Below are 18,613 nucleotides of genomic sequence, written 5' to 3'. Positions count from 1 at the left end.
ACTAAATGACATATATCTGCATGAGAGAGACTTGAGTCTATTGAAACATACTTCTTTAGGCCTCACACCAGGACTCCGCAAGGTCTCTAGATATAAAAGGATGTGCTTATTTTTGTGACTAAACATGAAGCGATAAGATGCCCCTTAAGAGCTGATCTGGAGTCAGTTTTATTTAGTAGACTGGTTGCATTCCCTAAGTATTAAGGTATGGAGAACACTGATCGTAGACCAGCACTCTGGACTGGAGCCAATGGCACCTCTAGCTGTATTAGAGTCAGCATGTTAACAGGCAGTGCTTGTTGCTTACCTCTGTGAGGTGGGGGTTGGGGTTGAAGCCACACTGGTTGCAGACGGTGGAGCGGCACTGTGTGCAGGTGTTGTAGTTTGGCAGGGCCGGCGGATTGGTCAGCTCCGTGGTGGAGCAGAGTGGGCACAGCTTGCTGACGGGCATGGGGGCGATCTGGGGCACTGAGTAGGGTGAGGTGGGGGTGATCCCACGGTCCGGGGACATTGAGGAGGAGCGACCCGTCCGGCCACCCGAACCACTAAAGTCCACCTGGAGGTTTCGTCGGGAGGCGTGCTGACCGGGCTGACCGGGGCTCTGGCCATGCTGACCTGGACCACCACCCATCCCTGGCTCATGACCCTGAGCCTGCCCTGGGCCTGGGCCGTGGCCTGAGCCATGGACTAGGCCTGAGCTATGCTGCATCGGCCTGTGGCTCTCTTGGTTGGCCAGTCTCTGACCTCCTCCTCCACCCATTCCTCCGTAGCCAGTCTGCATCCCAGATTTAGGACTCCCCATGGGAACCCTGAAGAAAAACAACAGGAATCAAATTAATTTCAAATATAACATCCCTTCTGTTTAGCTCTTCTACAGATTGTGAACAAGATATTTGGTGGTTTGGTCAGTATCCCTGAATCTTATCATTCTATCAAAAAATGTCCCTCACCTCCGGCTAAGACCGAAACAAAACACTGAAAAACTGCTCTGATCTGGGGAAAGCATCAATTTGGATCAAAGAGAACCACAGTAGTTCCGGCCAATCATTTGCTTAATTTGCTTCAGTTGATTCATGGGGAGTTTGACACAAGTATTCATTGTAGGGAGAGACCTATTTTGCGACAGCCTGAGTCGGTATGAGACATTTGCTTTCAGCTACATGTGAATGTCACAAAATCTCTCTCATCCACCCCCACGCCTTAGATCTGAAGTTACTGTCTCCAAATTCACATCTACTCAAAGCCCTGCGAGCCAGACTTCACCTAGTGACCTTCACATGGAGCGGACTTAGGGAGGCTGTGCGTGTGTGTGTACACTTAATACAGTCTCATCTGGTCTAATGATGTTAAATGTCTCCTGGCAGCTCTCATAACAGTTTGCCCTCTTCACTGTAAGCTCTACCCCAGCAGGTAAAAGGCTACAAAGGCCACAGGAGCATCAAACCAACCAGGCGGCTGGAGCAAAGTGCTATAATGAGGGGTTCAACACATAGAAAGCAGGCTAAAGTGCATACGTTTTTTTTTTTGCAGGCTGTCCGGAAGCTTCTACCGTGCTTGAGCCATTTCAGCACCATGAGTCATTTCAGCACCATTTTAGCACCATGGCGCTGTCCACTTACACATAGACATGACTCACTTTGTCCTAAACGCTTACAGTCCCACCTAAAGTAAACAACTAAATCAGTCCCACCTAATGTGAACAATATGTTTGCCATGTGTCTGTATGCAGGCTAAAATGGTTCAAATGTTAATTAAATTTTTAACAAAGGATCTATTATTAACTCAAGCACTGTGCTTACTGTACTCTCTTCATGTTAAAAAAATATAATAATCATCTTTTCATTCAGTAATCTAAATAACTCTATGGACCGTAAAGGAAATCATACCTCAACGTATCATGCTCATGCACTTATATATAAGAATTAGTGGATACGTGGGACACTTTTAAATGTGCCTTTAGAGGCCATGCAATTTAGTACTCATCTATAAAACAAAAGCAATTTAGGTCAAAAGAGTCCATATTAACAAAGAAAATGGAAGGACTAACAGTACAGATAGATAGCAATCAAAACTCTACCATAGAGGCACAGAAACAGAAATGGAGGAAGTTATTCAAGAAAGATCCAGTGTAATATATTATAAAACATAAAGCGAACTGGATGGAATATGAGGGAAAAATGCACCAAATTATTTTTCAATCTTCAACATAGAAATGCTACCAGAAATAATTGACTGAAACTTGTTACCCATGATTCACCAAACAATATTTTTAAAAGAGGAAGTAAAGTACTTTAAGCATATGTTTTCGTTTCAGTCTTCTGCATCTCCACTAACCGAAGCTAATTGTATGGATTTTTTTCCTATTAATAATGTAAAATTAACAGCTGTACAGAAGGACTCATGTGAAGGCCAAATTACAGAGGAGGAACTTCTTGATGCAATTAAAGCCTTTCAATCCAGGAAAACTTTTTAAAATATATATTCAGAGGACCATTATTAGCATGTTTTAACCACTCCTATATAAACGGTAGATTAACGGACATGCAACAAGAAGGTCTGATGTCATTATTACTGAAACAGTATCCAAGTGGTAAATATAAAGATCCAGTCCACTTAAAAAAATTGGTGGCCTCTTACACTTCAGTGTTGTGATGCAAAAGTTCTAGCAAAATGCTTAGCGCATAGAATTAAAAAGGTATTGTCTGATATAATTTATCCTTTTTTTTACATGGACTATACATTAGAGATAATATAAGACAAGTACTGGAAACAATAGAACATTCTGGGAAACTGCTGACTTTAAAATGACATTTGATAAAGTACGACTGGAGTTTAAATATAAATGCCAGGAATATTTCAATTTTGGAGAATCTCTCATAAAATGGGTTAAAGTTATGTATCGTAGCCCTAGGTGTAAAATAGAAAATAATGGCTACTTCTCAGAAAGATTTAAACTGTCAAGAGGAGTAACACAAGGTTGTCCACTATCGGCATATCTATTTATTTTTGCCATCAAAATGTTAGCTGTTAAAACTAGATCCAACAATAACATTAAGGTGTCATTGCACGCTGATAATTCATGTTTTCTTTTGAATCCACAATTAGAATCCCCACAGCCTCATAGAGGATCTGAATACTTTGTCTAACCTCTCTGGATTAAAACCAATTTATGATAAGTGTACAATATTACGTATTGGATCTCTAAAAAAAAAAAGTCAACTTTTGCATTACTGTGTAGTTCATCAATAAAATGGTCTGACGGGGATGTTGACATGCTCGTTATGCATATGCCAAAAGAAAGAAATAATCTCACATTTTTATAGAAAGTTAGCAAAAATAGATAAGATCTTGCTACCATGGAAAGGAAAATATTTGTGGAAAAATCATCGGTCAAATCAGTTGATCTATTTGGTTTTGCCTACACCTAGCGATCTGCTTTTTAAATGATCTGAGCAAAAAATATTTTGGGGGGGGGAATGGCAAGCCAGACAAAATTAAATGAGCCTATTTATATCATTAATATGAATTCGGATTGCAGAAATTATTAAATATTAAAGCATTAGACCTCTCACTAAAGGCATCAGTCATGCAAAAATTATAATTAAATCCGAACTGCTTTATCGCAAATTAGAAGAATGTCTCACCCCATGTTCAAGAATGGCCTTTTTCCCATTATACAGATTCCAACCACTCACTTTTGGTTATTTGAAAACCAAATCATCTCCAAAATATGGTTATTTTTTAAAGAAGCCATAGAAAGTTGGTTGCAATTTCAGTTTAATCCACCAGAAAAGACAGAACAAATAATACAACAAATCTGGTGGTTAAACTCAAATATACTAATAAAAAAAACGTTTTCTGTAAGTCTTCACAAGGTTTTCACACACTGTTGCTGGTATTTTGGCCCATTTCTCCATGCAGATCTCCTCTAGAGCAGTGATGTTTTGGGGCTGTTGCTGGGCAACACAGACTTTCACCTCCCTCCAAAGATTTTCTATGGGGTTGAGATCTGGAGACTGGCTAGGCCACTCCAGGACCTTGAAATGCTTCTTACAAAGCCACTCCTTCGTTGCCCGGGCGGTGTGTTTGGGATCATTGTCATGCTGAAAGACCCAGCCACGTTTCATCTTTAATGCCCTTGCTGATGGAAGGAGGTTTTCACTCAAAATCTCACGATACATGGCCCCATTCATTCTTTCCTTTACATGGATCAGTCGTCCTGGTCCCTTTGCAGAAAAACAGCCCCAAAGCATGATGTTTCCACCCCCATGCTTCACAGTAGGTATGGTGTTATTTGGATGCAACTCAGCTCAGCTCGAGTTGAGTTTTTACCAAAAAGTTATATTTTGTTTTCATCTGACCATATGACATTCTCCCAATCTTCTTCTGGATCATCCAAATGCTCTCTAGCAAACTTCAACGGGCCTGGACATATACTGGCTTAAGCAGGGGGACACATCTGGCACTGCAGGATTTGAGTCCCTGGCGGCGTAGTGTGTTACTGATGGTAGGCTTTGTTACTTTGGTCCCAGCTCTCTGCAGGTCATTCACTAGGTCCCCCCATGGGGTTCTGAGATTTTTGCTCACTGTTTTTGTGATCATTTTGACCCCACGGGGTGAGATCTTGCATGGAGCCCCAGATCGAGGGAGATTATCAGTGGTCTTGTATGTCTTCCATTTCCTAATAATTGCTCCACAGTTGATTTCTTCAAACCAAGCTGCTTACCTATTGCAGATTCAGTCTTCCCAGCCTGGTGCAGGTCTACAATTTTGTTTCTGGTGTCCTTTGACAGCTCTTTGGTCTTGGCCATAGTGGAGTTTGGAGTGTGACTGTTTGAGGTTGTGGACAGGTGTCTTTTATACTGATAACAAGTTCAAACAGGTGCCATTAATACAGGTAACGAGTGGAGGACAGAGGAGCCTCTTAAAGAAGAAGTTACTGGTCTGTGAGAGCCAGAAATCTTGCTTGTTTGTAGGTGACCAAATACTTATTTTCCACCATAATTTGCAAATAAATAAATTAAAAATCCTACAATGTGATTTTCTGGATTGTTTTCCTAATTTTGTCTGTCATAGTTGAAGTGTCCCTATGATGAAAATTACAGGCCTCTCTCATATTTTAAAGTGGGAGATTTGCACAATTGGTGGCTGACTAAATACTTTTTTTTGCCCCATATGTAGCTTGTTTTTGGTCACAGGTCCAGGAATGGCTGAAGAATTGCAACATTTACCCAGAACTAACACTGCAGACAGCAATACTGGGTGATTTGAAAAGTCACAGTCAATCGATCAATAATATAATAATACTTTTAACAAAAATGTTTCTCTTTCATTTACAATCTGTAGAAACTGATGAGAATAGAAAGGTTCAGAAGTGTAGTGAAGCATCATAGCACAGTCTAAAAATATATGGCAAATAGAGACCCAATATGAATGGTGTTAAGAGATAGACGGGAGGGTTTGAATGGAGCTGGAGGGTGGGACTGATAACAACAAGATAACACATGTAAAATACACTGTGTGTGTAAAATGTATTTAGGTTCAGGACTTTTGTGAAATAGCACAGTTAAAAATATATGGCAAATAGAAATCAAACTGGATGGACATCAGAAATGGATGGGAGAGGTTGAGGGTAGAAGAAGGCCAGGACTAAAAACAAACTAAATATAACAATTGTAAAAAAAAGATTGTGTACGTAAAATGTACACTACCGTTCAAAAGTTTGGGGTCACTTAGAAATGTCCTTGTTTTTGAAAGAAAATTAAAATTAAAATAACATCTAATTGACCATAAACACAGTGTAGACATTGTTAATGTTGTAAATGACTATTGTAACTGGAAACAACACATTTTTTATGGAACATCTACATAGGGGTACAGAGGCCCATTATTAGCAACCATCACTCCAATAGAACGTTGTGTTAGCTAATCCAAGTTTATCAATTGAAAAGGCTAATTCATCATTAGAAAACCCTTTTGCAATTATGTTAGCACAGCTGAATCTGTTGTGCTGGTTAAAGAAGCAATAAAACTGGCCTTAGAACATATAGTATTATATAGTATTTATAAGCTGGAAGTAGAAGCCCAAGTGTTGTTGTTTATTAGTTTACTCCAATTAGGGGAAGGGGGAAGCTGATCTACCCCCTGAAAAAGAAACTGTGGTCAAGCTGGTGATTGTTTTGTGGCCCTCCAAACATGTCTTCCAATAGAAATGTTTGCCGGAAAGCAAATAATGAAAGCGTAATGTAGAGTGTGAGGTTATTCACTGCTCTGAGGCAGGTGGTATTTGTTTCCGACTGCTGTGACAATCTATCGACAACAAAGCCTGTCGGAGAAGAAGCTTGGTACATAACAGAAGCCTTAAAACGGTTTTCGCCTTGTAACAGTCGACTGATTTATCTTCCTTGTTTCCCTTTGTGTTGAACTTTCCAGTGCAGTTCCGGACAGTGTTGAACACAAAACTTACACTCGTGTACGCACACAGTACACGTGCAAAAACACACATACACACGTGCAAACACACACGCGCGCACGCACGCACACACACACTCACCTAGCAGTTTTTGAGAGGTTTAGCTTTCTGCTACAAAGATCAGGGATTGTCTAGCATTCCCTCTGTCTCCAGATGCTGCAGAAGAAGAGGGACGCAAATGTGGTACGCGGGGGGGATCTCTTCAAAAGGACACCTGGGTTTATTCAATCTATTACCAGTAGTGGGGGTGTTATTACACATACAGAGGAGCGCATCAAGCTCAAGCAGCTCACAAAGGCGGCTGCCGCCCAACCTACATTCAAGCGGTCACACTGCTCAGGTCAGGGGGTGGGGGGTGACTCATTCTAAACCTAAAGCCTTTACCCTGATTCACTCAAAGTGCTCGAGGAAATGAGCATGAAACAGCACTGGGGCTGTAAGAAAGACTTGCAGCCATTTCTGAGCTCCCTCCCCCTCTCTCATCTGTGGACAGCAGGAGAGCCAGAGAGGCAGAGGAGATAGAATCAAGCTGCTTTAGGCCTGTGAACCTGTCATTCTTTGTACATTCACCCATTAACCGGGTGAGTCCGTGCATGGGCAGAGCAGCTCTTTGTGAGCTGTCCGAGGAGCAGAACACGACCACAGAATGGACTCATAGACGTCCGGACTGATGCTAACGCCGCGCCACACCTCGCTACAATAACGCAGGCGTCTCATAATTACTCAGCAAAGACGACGTGAAAAACACACTTTCCTCCAACGCAACACCATTTCTCAGTGTTTACAGAGGCTCCGGCAGTTTCCCGGAGGTCATTCATCAGTGTTGCGTAAGAAGTTAATGACTCTGACCGTGCTAGCCTCCCCCTTCTCTTCAGCTGGCTACAGGAGGTTAGATTCAGGGGTCACCAATTAAAGCTGATGTGTGAAAGGAAAGCGCTAGTCGTAGCTAGCCGCGCGTTGTGCTGTCATACTGTATAGCTGGGTCTCCTGTTCTTTGAACGGCTCTTTCTCTGTTGTTCACAGCTGGGTAGGTTCCTGCAGTAGGCTAATGGTGTTTTCTCTCTCTCTCTCTCTCTCTCTCTCTCTCTCTCTCACTCTCTCTCTCACTCTCTCTCTCTCTCTCTCACTCTCTCTCTCTCTCCCACTCTCTCTCTCTCCCACTCTCTCTCTCACTCTCACTCTCTCTCTCTCACTCTCTCTCTCTCTCGGCTGTGCGTGTCTTTTCTTGTTGGATATTTCACTGCCATTACTAGGACTTTCACTGCTATCGATTCTTCAGTTCGTAGCACACACACAGAGGCCCAAACAGAGAAATACACAAGGCCCAAAAGTAGTTTCAATAGGCTCTTCAACAAATTCACGTTTTGTCTTGACAGCTTTTTTCATCCACTACAGTACACACTGTAACAGTAAAAAAAAAAAAAAAGGAAAAAAAGGAAAACCCGGGTTGAATTTCAACCCCGAACATTAACTCTAACTACTCCTTACAGTTCAGCGTCATCAAGCTCCCTTGTCCAACATTACCCATTTAAAGCACACCTGTCGAGTGCTGCTGTGTAGTGGGGTTGTCTAACAGGGTCCCATTAGGGATGCATTCTGGTGATACTGGTACCAGCGGAGCAGGTGACGTCGACGGTGACCTTCTATTAAGGCGTCACTTGATCAGGCAAGCAGGCAGGGGCACCCGAGGGCCAACTCTAAACTGCTGACACTGACAGCCACAGTCAGTGTTCTATTAGACATAGTACATACACTGTACCGGACGCACACACACACACACACAGAAAGATAAGGTACATAAAGGAGTGATTACACACACATACACACACCGATAAAGATGGTAACACACAGGCTTTGACGTGGATAATATTCCTCTCCTGCAGTGGTATTCAAAAAATAGTACCGATTATTGTATGGGACAATATGCAAAAGTTTTTGAGAAAGATCATTCGAAAAATACAACTTTCTTGAGTTAATGTATTTATTGGTTACTTTTCATTTTGATAAGAGATGAAAATGTAATGAATTGAATGTTAATTGTTGATGTAAAAATCGAAATGGACAGATTTCACGAGAAATGAACAGGTTTGAATACCATTGCTCTACTGTATAGGAGCCAAACCAGACCGACCACTAGAAGATAAATGTTCACCATAATAAATTAAGATGACTCAAGTGGCATGTGGCCTGCACTTAGTTAAAATATGCTCCAACAGCAAGGTAGCCAACGTATCCTTTAATAATTTTATGTAACTCCCTCTACCTCCTAGCATTCTTTAACAAACAGGTATCGTAAATTCTCTGGAGCCTAACCGTGTTGGTAGGGGATTGATATTATCATTTTATAGCACCCCTGCATGGGCGGACCCATCTGGCCCGGTCAGATTTATCAGCTACATGAATGTTCACATGTACAGTTCACACTGACACGAGAATAAATACACACGCATTCTCACACACGCACACACACACACACAAACATACATACATTATTTCCCCCGCATCTGTTACCTGCCCACGTTTCAGGGGGAAAAAACAGGCTCTCTGCTTCCTGCAGTTAGATATACCATTAGCGGTCCTGTGTGAAACAGACCGTGCACTATGAATCACAACGACACATGGAGGCACACGCGCGCGCACACACTCTCAGCACATAGGGTACACTCACACATGCTTGCACGCGTTAATACACACATACACATAAACCCCCTCACACACAACTGACTGAAGGGTAGAGCGCTTCATTTATTAGCCTGCCTTGTGAAATCCACCAAACCAAACGAATCACATCTAAATATAATTTCTGAATGCAGATTTGATTTCTGCGGCTGCTGGGTTCGCTGCGCAGTGGCTTCGATCTGTGCGTGGTGGTGAAAGCCCCCTGCTCCGATAAATGGGTGTTTTGTGTGAAATTGATCAAAGGGAAAAGCTCAGAGAGGGTGCTCTCTGTGAAGAATCCTCCTGTTTAGCATTCCGCTCCACATCGCAGAGAGCCGGGAAACTACCCCTTGCATTGTCATTTTCCTCACCACACTACCAAGAGAGAGGGGTTGCCGGCCAGTGAGACAGGCACATATACATGTGCGTATATTCATTGCATAGACACATGCCTAGGGCTGTGGCGCTCTTGAAATGTTGTCGGCAGGTTATTGACATGCTTAAGACTTCCGGTCTCATGGTAATTGACCGTTAATGAAGATAAACACGTTCAGCATCTCCAGGCCTCCACTCATACAAACTGCTAATATACACCATAATAATAAATATATGATTTATTTTAGTCAGGTCTAAAGAAACATTATTATATGAAGAAAATGTATTTAATAAGAACAGAATATGAGTCGGTCTATAACGAATGTTATTTGGCTATGTGGCATGCCGTAGTAGGCTGTAGGTTTGTTCATTTAGCAGACAAGACAGGCTTCTAAGTCCCGTGTTATTATTTTATATTATATAATTTGATAGTAAGAAGAATATAATTGAATTTAGCTGAATAAAACAGAATGGATATTTTTCACATTCCGGAGCTAGTGCGCATATGAAGGCTATGTTGAGCATAAAAGTGAACATTTGAAACAGGTCCTATATGATAGATTTAGATTTATTTAGCAACTTTAGTTTGTAATGAGACAAACCTTAGAAACGACAAAACATATATGGGCTGCATGATACGACTATAGGCTATTGATGATTTGTGAAAGTCGCAAAAAAAAGCTCTCTCTCCAGCGGTCATATTATCACCCATCAGACTATTCTCAATTTAATATTGTCTTTACTAAAACTCTAAATTAGTTTCGATTAAGAATGGACCATTTTTTTAAAAAACTTTCCCGCCTGTTCGTTCGGGTAGGCTACCCCAGCTATTTCACTCCACTCATCAACCGCTGTTCGAGGAACATGATCTCGCTGCGCGACAGATGATATTCCGCCAAAAACTCTGTATGCAATGGACTCCCCATCCCTGTTCCTGAAGCTACCCAGTGCTTAATTTGGGAAACCAAGTGAAATCTATTCGGGAACATACAAAGTAACATGTTTTCACAACTAAACATATTGTATTAAACTGTTGACACCTCCTCTCTCTGTACGCTTTGAGAAAGTAATGAAGGTGAGATGGGAGGAGGTGGACATTCTGTAGATAAAGGTAGCCTACTTGTGTCACTCACCCTATTACTACGCTATTCAAAAACAAATACAAATTCACTATAATTGTAGGAATAACTCTGTAAGCCGCCCAGCACAACCAATGAACCAACAGCATCGCCTAGGCCAGTGGTTCAGAAAAAAAGGAATTTTACTCTGCCCGGAATACCCCTGAAGTACCTCTCATGTGCATTTTACCAGTAACCCTATGATCTCATGATTCTTCTCAACGAATGGATAGGCCAAGTGCCCCCAGGGGTCCTAGTACCCATGGTTGGGGACCCACTGGCCCAGGGCTACGTTCTCTCCCAGACTCATGAATAGAAAGTTTGGACCGTAGCATAAAGTAACCAGCTCATCTAGTATGCATTATAATACAGTCCACACTCAAAGGCGATTACTAGAGTTTGTCACATTTTGGAATATAGGCTAGACCAATTAAATACATCTTAAATCAATGTTTCTTTCTTCGTGTTTTTCTGCGGTGCATAATGTGCAGTAGGATATGTATTGTATAATGAACTGCACAATCATTCTTTTAATCCAAAAAAACTGTTCAGGCTTGGGCTCCGAAGCCTATAAGGTCTAATATGCATATGGGTGTTTTGAATTGATCATCACCTTAGAAATCCAGTCAATTCCGTTGTCAGGCTTTCGAACAACATCCATAATGACCATGTTTTCCACTCAGTTTCAATCTCTCGTTGAACGTCTTTCTTCAAATTGATCAATCACAGTGAGGTGAGTTTTAAAAGTACCATAATGTTTTGATGATAAGTGTGTGATGTAATTTCGATTGCATTGATGTCAGAGTGGTTAAAAGGACAATAGAGCCCTGAGTACCAGGCCATTAGCTAGTTGGATATTACCAACGCATGTCCTGAGTGCTTAAAAGGAGATTACCGTGACTTGGTCGCGTGGAATTTTACTGCGGTCATGACTCATGACTGCGGATGTGGAAGTAATATGGTCACAGCAACAGCCCTACACACACTCACACACACAGATACACACCCACTCCTCGTATGCCCCTGTACACTTCTAATCACCCTCAGTACTGGCATTGTTGTGTAGAATCACATCCAATAGAGATCGGTATAGTATATATTAACTTTTTATCACATTGCACTGTGTACAGTATGACACTAAGCTAATCAAATAGGCCAATGCACTTGTGGAATAATATGTATGCATACATTTTAGTTATGCAGGCCACTTTGCACCACTAAACGTCCTGGCTATTAGGCCTATCTATTCTATTATAGTCCCTATAGATAGAGATAGTGTGTTCCATGCATGTGGAGTTGGCCGCAGGTGCTATAGTTCCCTAAATATAATTTGTGTGGAGCTAGCCATGCTCTCACTGAGAATAGCTGTGCACGGTCTCATCTTCAAATTGAATCTTCAAGGCTGCAACACCCCCCCAATTCCTCTGTCCTTTTTAATTGAAATTCTTATCAGCCTGAAGAGATGAATGAACAAGTATACACACAGACGGGAGGAGGATAAATAAAATAAATAAATGTCAGGTAATCATTTTTTCTCTCTGTGTGTTTTTCAATGAATATGAGCGTTCAGACTCACTTAACATTCCGTGCTGGGTCCCTCTGCCCCTGCTGAACGATAATGGAGCTTTGTGGTAGGCCAAGCCCAAACTCCAGTGGATTACGTGCTAGCCACGGATTTCTGCCAGGGTGAAATTACATGATGGCAAGTTTATGTATTTACATTACAATTACTCATCCACTAGGGGCAATGCGAGTGCCTGTTAACATCTAATAGCCTCACGACAGGGAAGGGCGTTAGGTGAGCTACTACTCGGAAAAAAATCACAGGTTCAACCCCGTTGCTAGGCAAAACTACTCCGAATGAATGCCTAAACATAACCCTCGGGTTTAGTGTCGGATTGAAGAATGAATGACAGCACTGACAGGATCTGGTTTGACATAGGATTTGTATTTGGCTGTTTCGAAATTCCAAATGGGGGATCGTAATTCTGGAGGTTGCTTTGGGTAGGCCTGTGTTCGTGTGTGTTCATATGTGTGGCCGTGCATGTGTGTTCACAGGGTTCAAGCCAAACTTGACAATTTAAAGTCCTACTCCTGTCTCCTTTTCAGCTCATTTATCATTTACTTAACAAAAGGATCTGGCATGGGTCCTCAGATCCTTAAAAGGTTCTACAGCTGCACCATTTAGAGCATCCTGACTAGTTGCATCACTGCCTTGTATGTCAACTGCTTGGCCTCCGACCGCAAGGCACTACAGAGGGTAGTGTGAACAGCCCAATACATCACTGGGCCAAGCTTTCTGCCATTCAGGACCTCTATACCAGGCGGTGTCAGAGGAAGGCCCTAAAAATTGTCAAAGACTCCAGCCACCCTAGTCATAGACTGTTCTCTCTGCTACCGCACGGCCAGCAGTACCGGAGCGCCAAGTCTAGGTCTAGGTCCAAGTCTAGGTCTAGGTCCAAGTGTAGGTCCAAGAGGCTTCTAAACAGCTTCTACTCCCAAGCCATAAGACTCCTGAACATCTAATCAAATGGCTATCTGTTGCTATCATCTATGCATGGCCACTTTAATAACTCTACCTACATGTACATATTACCTCAGTTACCTCGACAAACCGGTGCCCCCGCACATTGACTCTGTACCAGTACCCCCCCTGTATGTAGTCTCGGTATTGTTATTTTACTGCTGCTCTTTAATTACTTGTTACTTTTATTTCTTATTCTTATTTGTACTGCATTGTTGGTTAGATGCTCATAAGTAAGCATTTCACTGTAAGGTCTACAACACCTGTTGTACTCGACGCATGTGACAAGTACAATTTGATTGGATTTGATCTCAATAGGTGGTCCAGGTGTTTCCTTTTTTGTTCTCTATTGTTCTTCAAACAAGGGGGAGAGGCTGATGACATCAGAGGGCCCCACAGACCAACTCCTTGAATGGCCTACTCTTTGAAGTTTGGACTTGTGTAAATAAACTAAACTATTTTGCTTAAAACATATATTTTTTTTACCCTTACTGTATTTATTATTATTATTTTATTGTTTAACCTTTATTAAACTAGAAAAGTCAGGTAAGAACAAATTCTTATTTACAATGACGGCCCAACTGTGCACCGCCCTATGGGACTTCCAATCACAGCCGGATGTGATACAGCCTGGATTTGAACCAGGGACTGTAGTGACACATCTTGTACTGAGATGTAGTGCCTTAGACCGCTGTGCCACTCGGGAGCACATTCATACATGGGATATTGTTATAGCTGGAGTCCATCTTTAAGGATTTTACCAAAGGATTTATAAATGCAAATAGCTGGACTGGATCGACTCACGAGGTTAAAATCAGACAAACACTACATGAACAAAAGTATGTGGACATCTGTTAGTCGAACATCTCATTCCAAAATCATGGGTATTAATATGGAGTTGGTCCCCTCTTTGCTGCTACAACAGCCTCCACTCTTCTGGGAAGGCTTTCCACTAGATGTTGGAAAGTTGCTGTGGGGACTTGCTTTCATTCAGCCACAAAAGCTTTAGTGAGGTCGGCCACTGATGTTGGACGATTAGACCTGGCTCGCAGTCAGCGTTCCAATTCTTCCCAAAAGTGTTCAATGGGGTTCAGGTCAGGCCAGTCAAGTTCTTCCACACCAATCTCGACAAACCATTTCTGAATGGACCTCGCTTTGTGCACTGGGGCATTGTCATGCTGAAACTGGACAGGGCCTTCCCCAAACTGTTGCCACAAAGTTGGAAACACAGAATCATCTTGAATCTCATTGTATGCTGTAGCATTAAGATTTCCCTTCAATGGAACTGAAGGGCCTGGCCCGAACCATGAAAAACAGCCCCAGACCATTATTCCTCCTCTACCAAACTTTACAGTTGGAACTATGCATTCGGGCAGATAACATTCCCCTGGCATCCGCCAAACCCAGATTCGTCTGTCGGACTGCCAGATGTGAAGCGGGATTCATCACTCCAGAGAACACGTTTCCACTGCTACAGAGTCCAATGGCGGCGAGCTTTACACCACTCCAGCCGACGCTTGGCATTGCGCATGGTGATCTCAGGCTTGTATGCGGTTGCTCGGCTATAGAAATCTATTTAATGAATCTCCAGACAAACCGTTCTTGTGCTGACATTGCTTCCAGAGGCAGTTTGGAACTCGATAGTGAGTGTTGCAACCGAGGACAGACCATTTTTACGTGCTACGCGCTTCAGCACTCGGTGGTCCTGTTCTCTGAGCTTATGTGGCCTACCATTTCATAGCTGAGCCGTTGTCGTTCCTAGATGTTTCCACTTCACAATAACAGCACTTACAGTTGCCCGTGGCAGCTCTGACTTGTTGGAAAGGTGGCATCCTATGACGGTGCTACATTGAAAGTCACTGAGATCTTCAGTAAAGCCATTATACCGCCAATGATTGTCTATGGAGATTGCATGTCTGTGTGCCCAATTCTATACACCAGTAACGGGTGTGGCTGAAATAGCCGAATCCACTAATTTCAAGGGGTGTCCACATACTTTTGTGTATCTATATCCTAATGGCTCTGTACAGTCACGAGTAAAGGATAACAAATGAACATATAGATACTACTGTAAATCTAATGTAAATTGAATGTAAATCCATCTTTAAGCCAATACCTCAGTGCTGTGAAAACAACATATTACCTTTCACTTGAGTAGAGAGCTAACACAGTGCTACTAGCCTAATACAGGTGGCTAGCCCTTCATGCTAGGGACAGAGCGGTGCTAGGGACAGAGCTGTCAAGGTTAGTGGAGGACTGGAGCTGGAGTTAGGCTGTCGAGGATAGTGGAGGACTGGAGTTGGGAAAACACTGCTCTAAATGATTCAGATGTAAACCAGTATGGGTGATATATTGTACGGGCCAGATGTAACTTATTTCTTGTATGTTTTACTTTCCATCTGCCTCGTGCTGAGCTATAATGACCGTGCAGTATGTCTTTTAGCTACTAGCTAAATTTTATTTTATTTTCAGCAGCTTGAGTACAACGTCTGACTGAGACAACCAAATTAAAAGGTAAAGGAATATATCTATGAATGCTGTCACTGATTGGCTGCAGCAGCCGGCTTTCCCCTAAGACTAGTTAGAGTACATGTCAATGTTTAGTCAAAAAACGTATTGCTGTTGCATTCTTAACTTATGGGGAATATGATGGGCCTGGTAGACATCCCAGTATATATTCAGTAAGGCAGACAAGGCCAATGCAGGACTCAAATCTAATCAAATTGTATTTGTCACATGTTTCGTCAACAACAGGTGAAACGCTTACTTATGGATGCAAAGCAATGCAGGGATGCTGGCCCATGTTGACTCCAATGCTTCCCAAAGTTGTGTCCTGTTGGCTGGATGCCCTTTGGGTGGTGGACTATTCTTGATACACACAGGAAACTGATGAGCTTGAAAAACCCAGCAGCGTTGTAGTTCTTGATGCACACTGGTGCACCTGGCACCAATGTTCCCTCTAATTTCTTTAGGTACTAAGCTAATCTCAGGTCTGCTGACTGCAAAATTGAACATTGTGAAAATTCGGTGTAACTTCCAGAGCGCGTTTAATGACAACCCTGAGGTTTTACCCACTTTAAGTTACAGTTTTTAACAGTGGCCAAGTAGGCTACTGTAGCTATTTGATCATAATGTAGGCCTACCAGAGTGGCCAACCATCTAAAGCAATGGAGAAAATGCATCCCATAACATTTTAACATGGAAATAGCTGTTCTATCATTCAGCCTACAGTAGCAGCCAAAGTGTGGTGTTCAATATAGGTCTACATTCCACGAGACTTTTGAAAAAAACATGCAGAACTTGACATTAACCTGTTTATCCACTTGTCCTTCAGACAAGCATGTGACTGAAAATGTTGTTGTGTTGTTATATGCAAGAAACAACTTTACAAAATAAAATGCATTATTATTCCCATACTATTATTACAGAGAATCAGCCAAATTATGCTACCCTCTGCCTATTGGCTACTTAGCTTATTCAAGCCTGTCTCAAAATACAACACTGCCCCTTTAAGACCCCAAAAATGTATTTGACCTGACTCGCTTTTCAAAGATGTCTGGAAATGTACACGTTTTGTGCTCTTTTAGGAAGCAAATCACTCCCCTATTTTTTTATTTTTTTAATTCACCTTTATTTAACCAGGTAGGCTAGTTGAGAACAAGTTCTCATTTGCAACTGCGACCTGGCCAAGATAAAGCATAGCAGTGTGAACAGACAACACAGAGTTACACATGGAGTAAACAATTAACAAGTCAATAACACAGTAGAAAAAATTTGCTGACTACAAATTATCTATAACTGGGCTAATAACACACTAATGTGCATTTTGATCTCAAAACAAGCGCATCTATTCACAACCGCTCATGCTGTGAACACAGTCCAGTTCAAAGTAAACAACACAGATCCATGTATGGAAATAGTCTATTTGCATATAGGCCTACTGCAGCTCTGATTGGTTATGTCGCACCGGTTTGTGTAAAGTTCAGGCTGAGTCATGCGTTCTGCCTACAACAAAATCTCTGGCATAGTTTGTTTTGTTTCGGTATGTTGCATTGAAAGTGGCTAATATTGTGTTGATTCAATCGCAGTTGCCACAGTAGAGGGAAACGTTGATAGTGTTAACAGGGAAAAGTCTAGAACAGTGGACACCAACCTTTTCTGAGTCAAGATCACTTTCTGAGTCAAAATGCAAGCCGAGACCTACCGCTCAGATTGTTTTGAAACATTACTTTAAAAAACGTAAGCCTATGCAACATGAACAAATTAAAAACAGTACTGTAGCAATGCCATTTGTGCAGTAATCTATAGGCCCAATACATTATCACGGCATATTGGCTTTGCTTGAATTTCCCTGCCAATGCATTCTTGTTCGGGTCATTTTTTAAAATGATATTTCAAAATTCGAGGTAGGCTATTTGATCACACCGGTACTTGATCCACTTTTGTATTACTTTTAAGGCACAACTGAGTGACATTTAAATCATTCGCTTTTTATCTTTATTTTACTGGGCTGATGGTGCCTGCATCTGATGGTCAGTCTCAGCAGACTGAGGGTCCTCCTCTCAGCATCCCTCCGCCCTCCCTTTCCTCCACTGACCAAAAAGGGCCACCATCTTCCAGCTGATGGCAAAACTCGAGTCCCATCCCATTATTTCTGCCTGATGCACAAACTCATGTTGTTACTGCTATGAACAGAAAAAGGGAAAAATTTTTTAAAGACCCAAGCCGCTAATAATAACAACAACGCAAGCCTATCGATACTCTTTCCTACAAATGTATTGCTGCAGCTCTTTGTTGTATTCATTGACACTCTCTCTCTAGTCGTGGTTTTAAACATTTTGAAATCTCACTGCATCACTTTGCTGTAGCTTTCTTCTATGCATGCTACATTACTGCAGACACGGTAATCTGAGCCATCCGATTGGCCAGCGGTAGGCCTATAGTGCACTTGTTTTGTTCTCCTGTCCTGCCAGGAAGGCAGAGTTTGTACCTTCAGACATCTGGCCTGCCAGGAGGGCAGAGTTTGTACCTTCAAAATGGCAACAGTTTGCCTCTCCAGCGTGCAGGGCAGCTGAATCAGGTGCACCTACCGCCAACAGCCCCAGACGGAAGAAAATGTAATAGGAACACGAGGCTTCATCATTGTCTTTTTTTTACAGAAATGTTTGGAGATCGACTAAGAATTCCTTGGAGATCGTTGGCAACCACTGCTCTAGATAGTTGAGTGAAGTTAAATCTTGTGCTTCTCTATGGGCTGACATTTATTCTGCATGGCAGTCCTGGGGGAGCTGCTGGCCAGTCTCGGAGCTACAACGCGCCCACGCGCAGCTTAGAGGGAACATTGCCTGGCACCTACTACCATTCCCCATTCAATGGCACACATACAAAATCCATGTCTCAATTGTCTTAAAAGCTTAAAAATCCTTCTTTAACCTGTCTCCTCCCATTTATCGTCACAGATTGAAC

The 18,613-nt window shown here is 42.1% G+C and overlaps 1 protein-coding gene across 1 annotated transcript in view; it reads right to left on the bottom strand.

Moving 5' to 3' along the window:
• LOC115131984 (protein bassoon-like) overlaps positions 1-18,613 on the bottom strand; it is a 236,843-nt gene that overhangs the window by 167,352 nt on the left and 50,878 nt on the right. Inside the window, 1 exon segment of the mRNA XM_065020637.1 lies at positions 308-809. Coding sequence (XP_064876709.1) covers positions 308-809 — 502 coding nt within the window.

This window comes from Oncorhynchus nerka, linkage group LG7 (assembly GCF_034236695.1).
Source record: "Oncorhynchus nerka isolate Pitt River linkage group LG7, Oner_Uvic_2.0, whole genome shotgun sequence".
Classification (NCBI taxonomy): Eukaryota; Metazoa; Chordata; class Actinopteri; order Salmoniformes; family Salmonidae; genus Oncorhynchus; species Oncorhynchus nerka.
The sequence above is the reverse complement of the archived record's forward strand: the minus strand, read 5'-3'. Positions and strand labels throughout refer to the sequence as shown.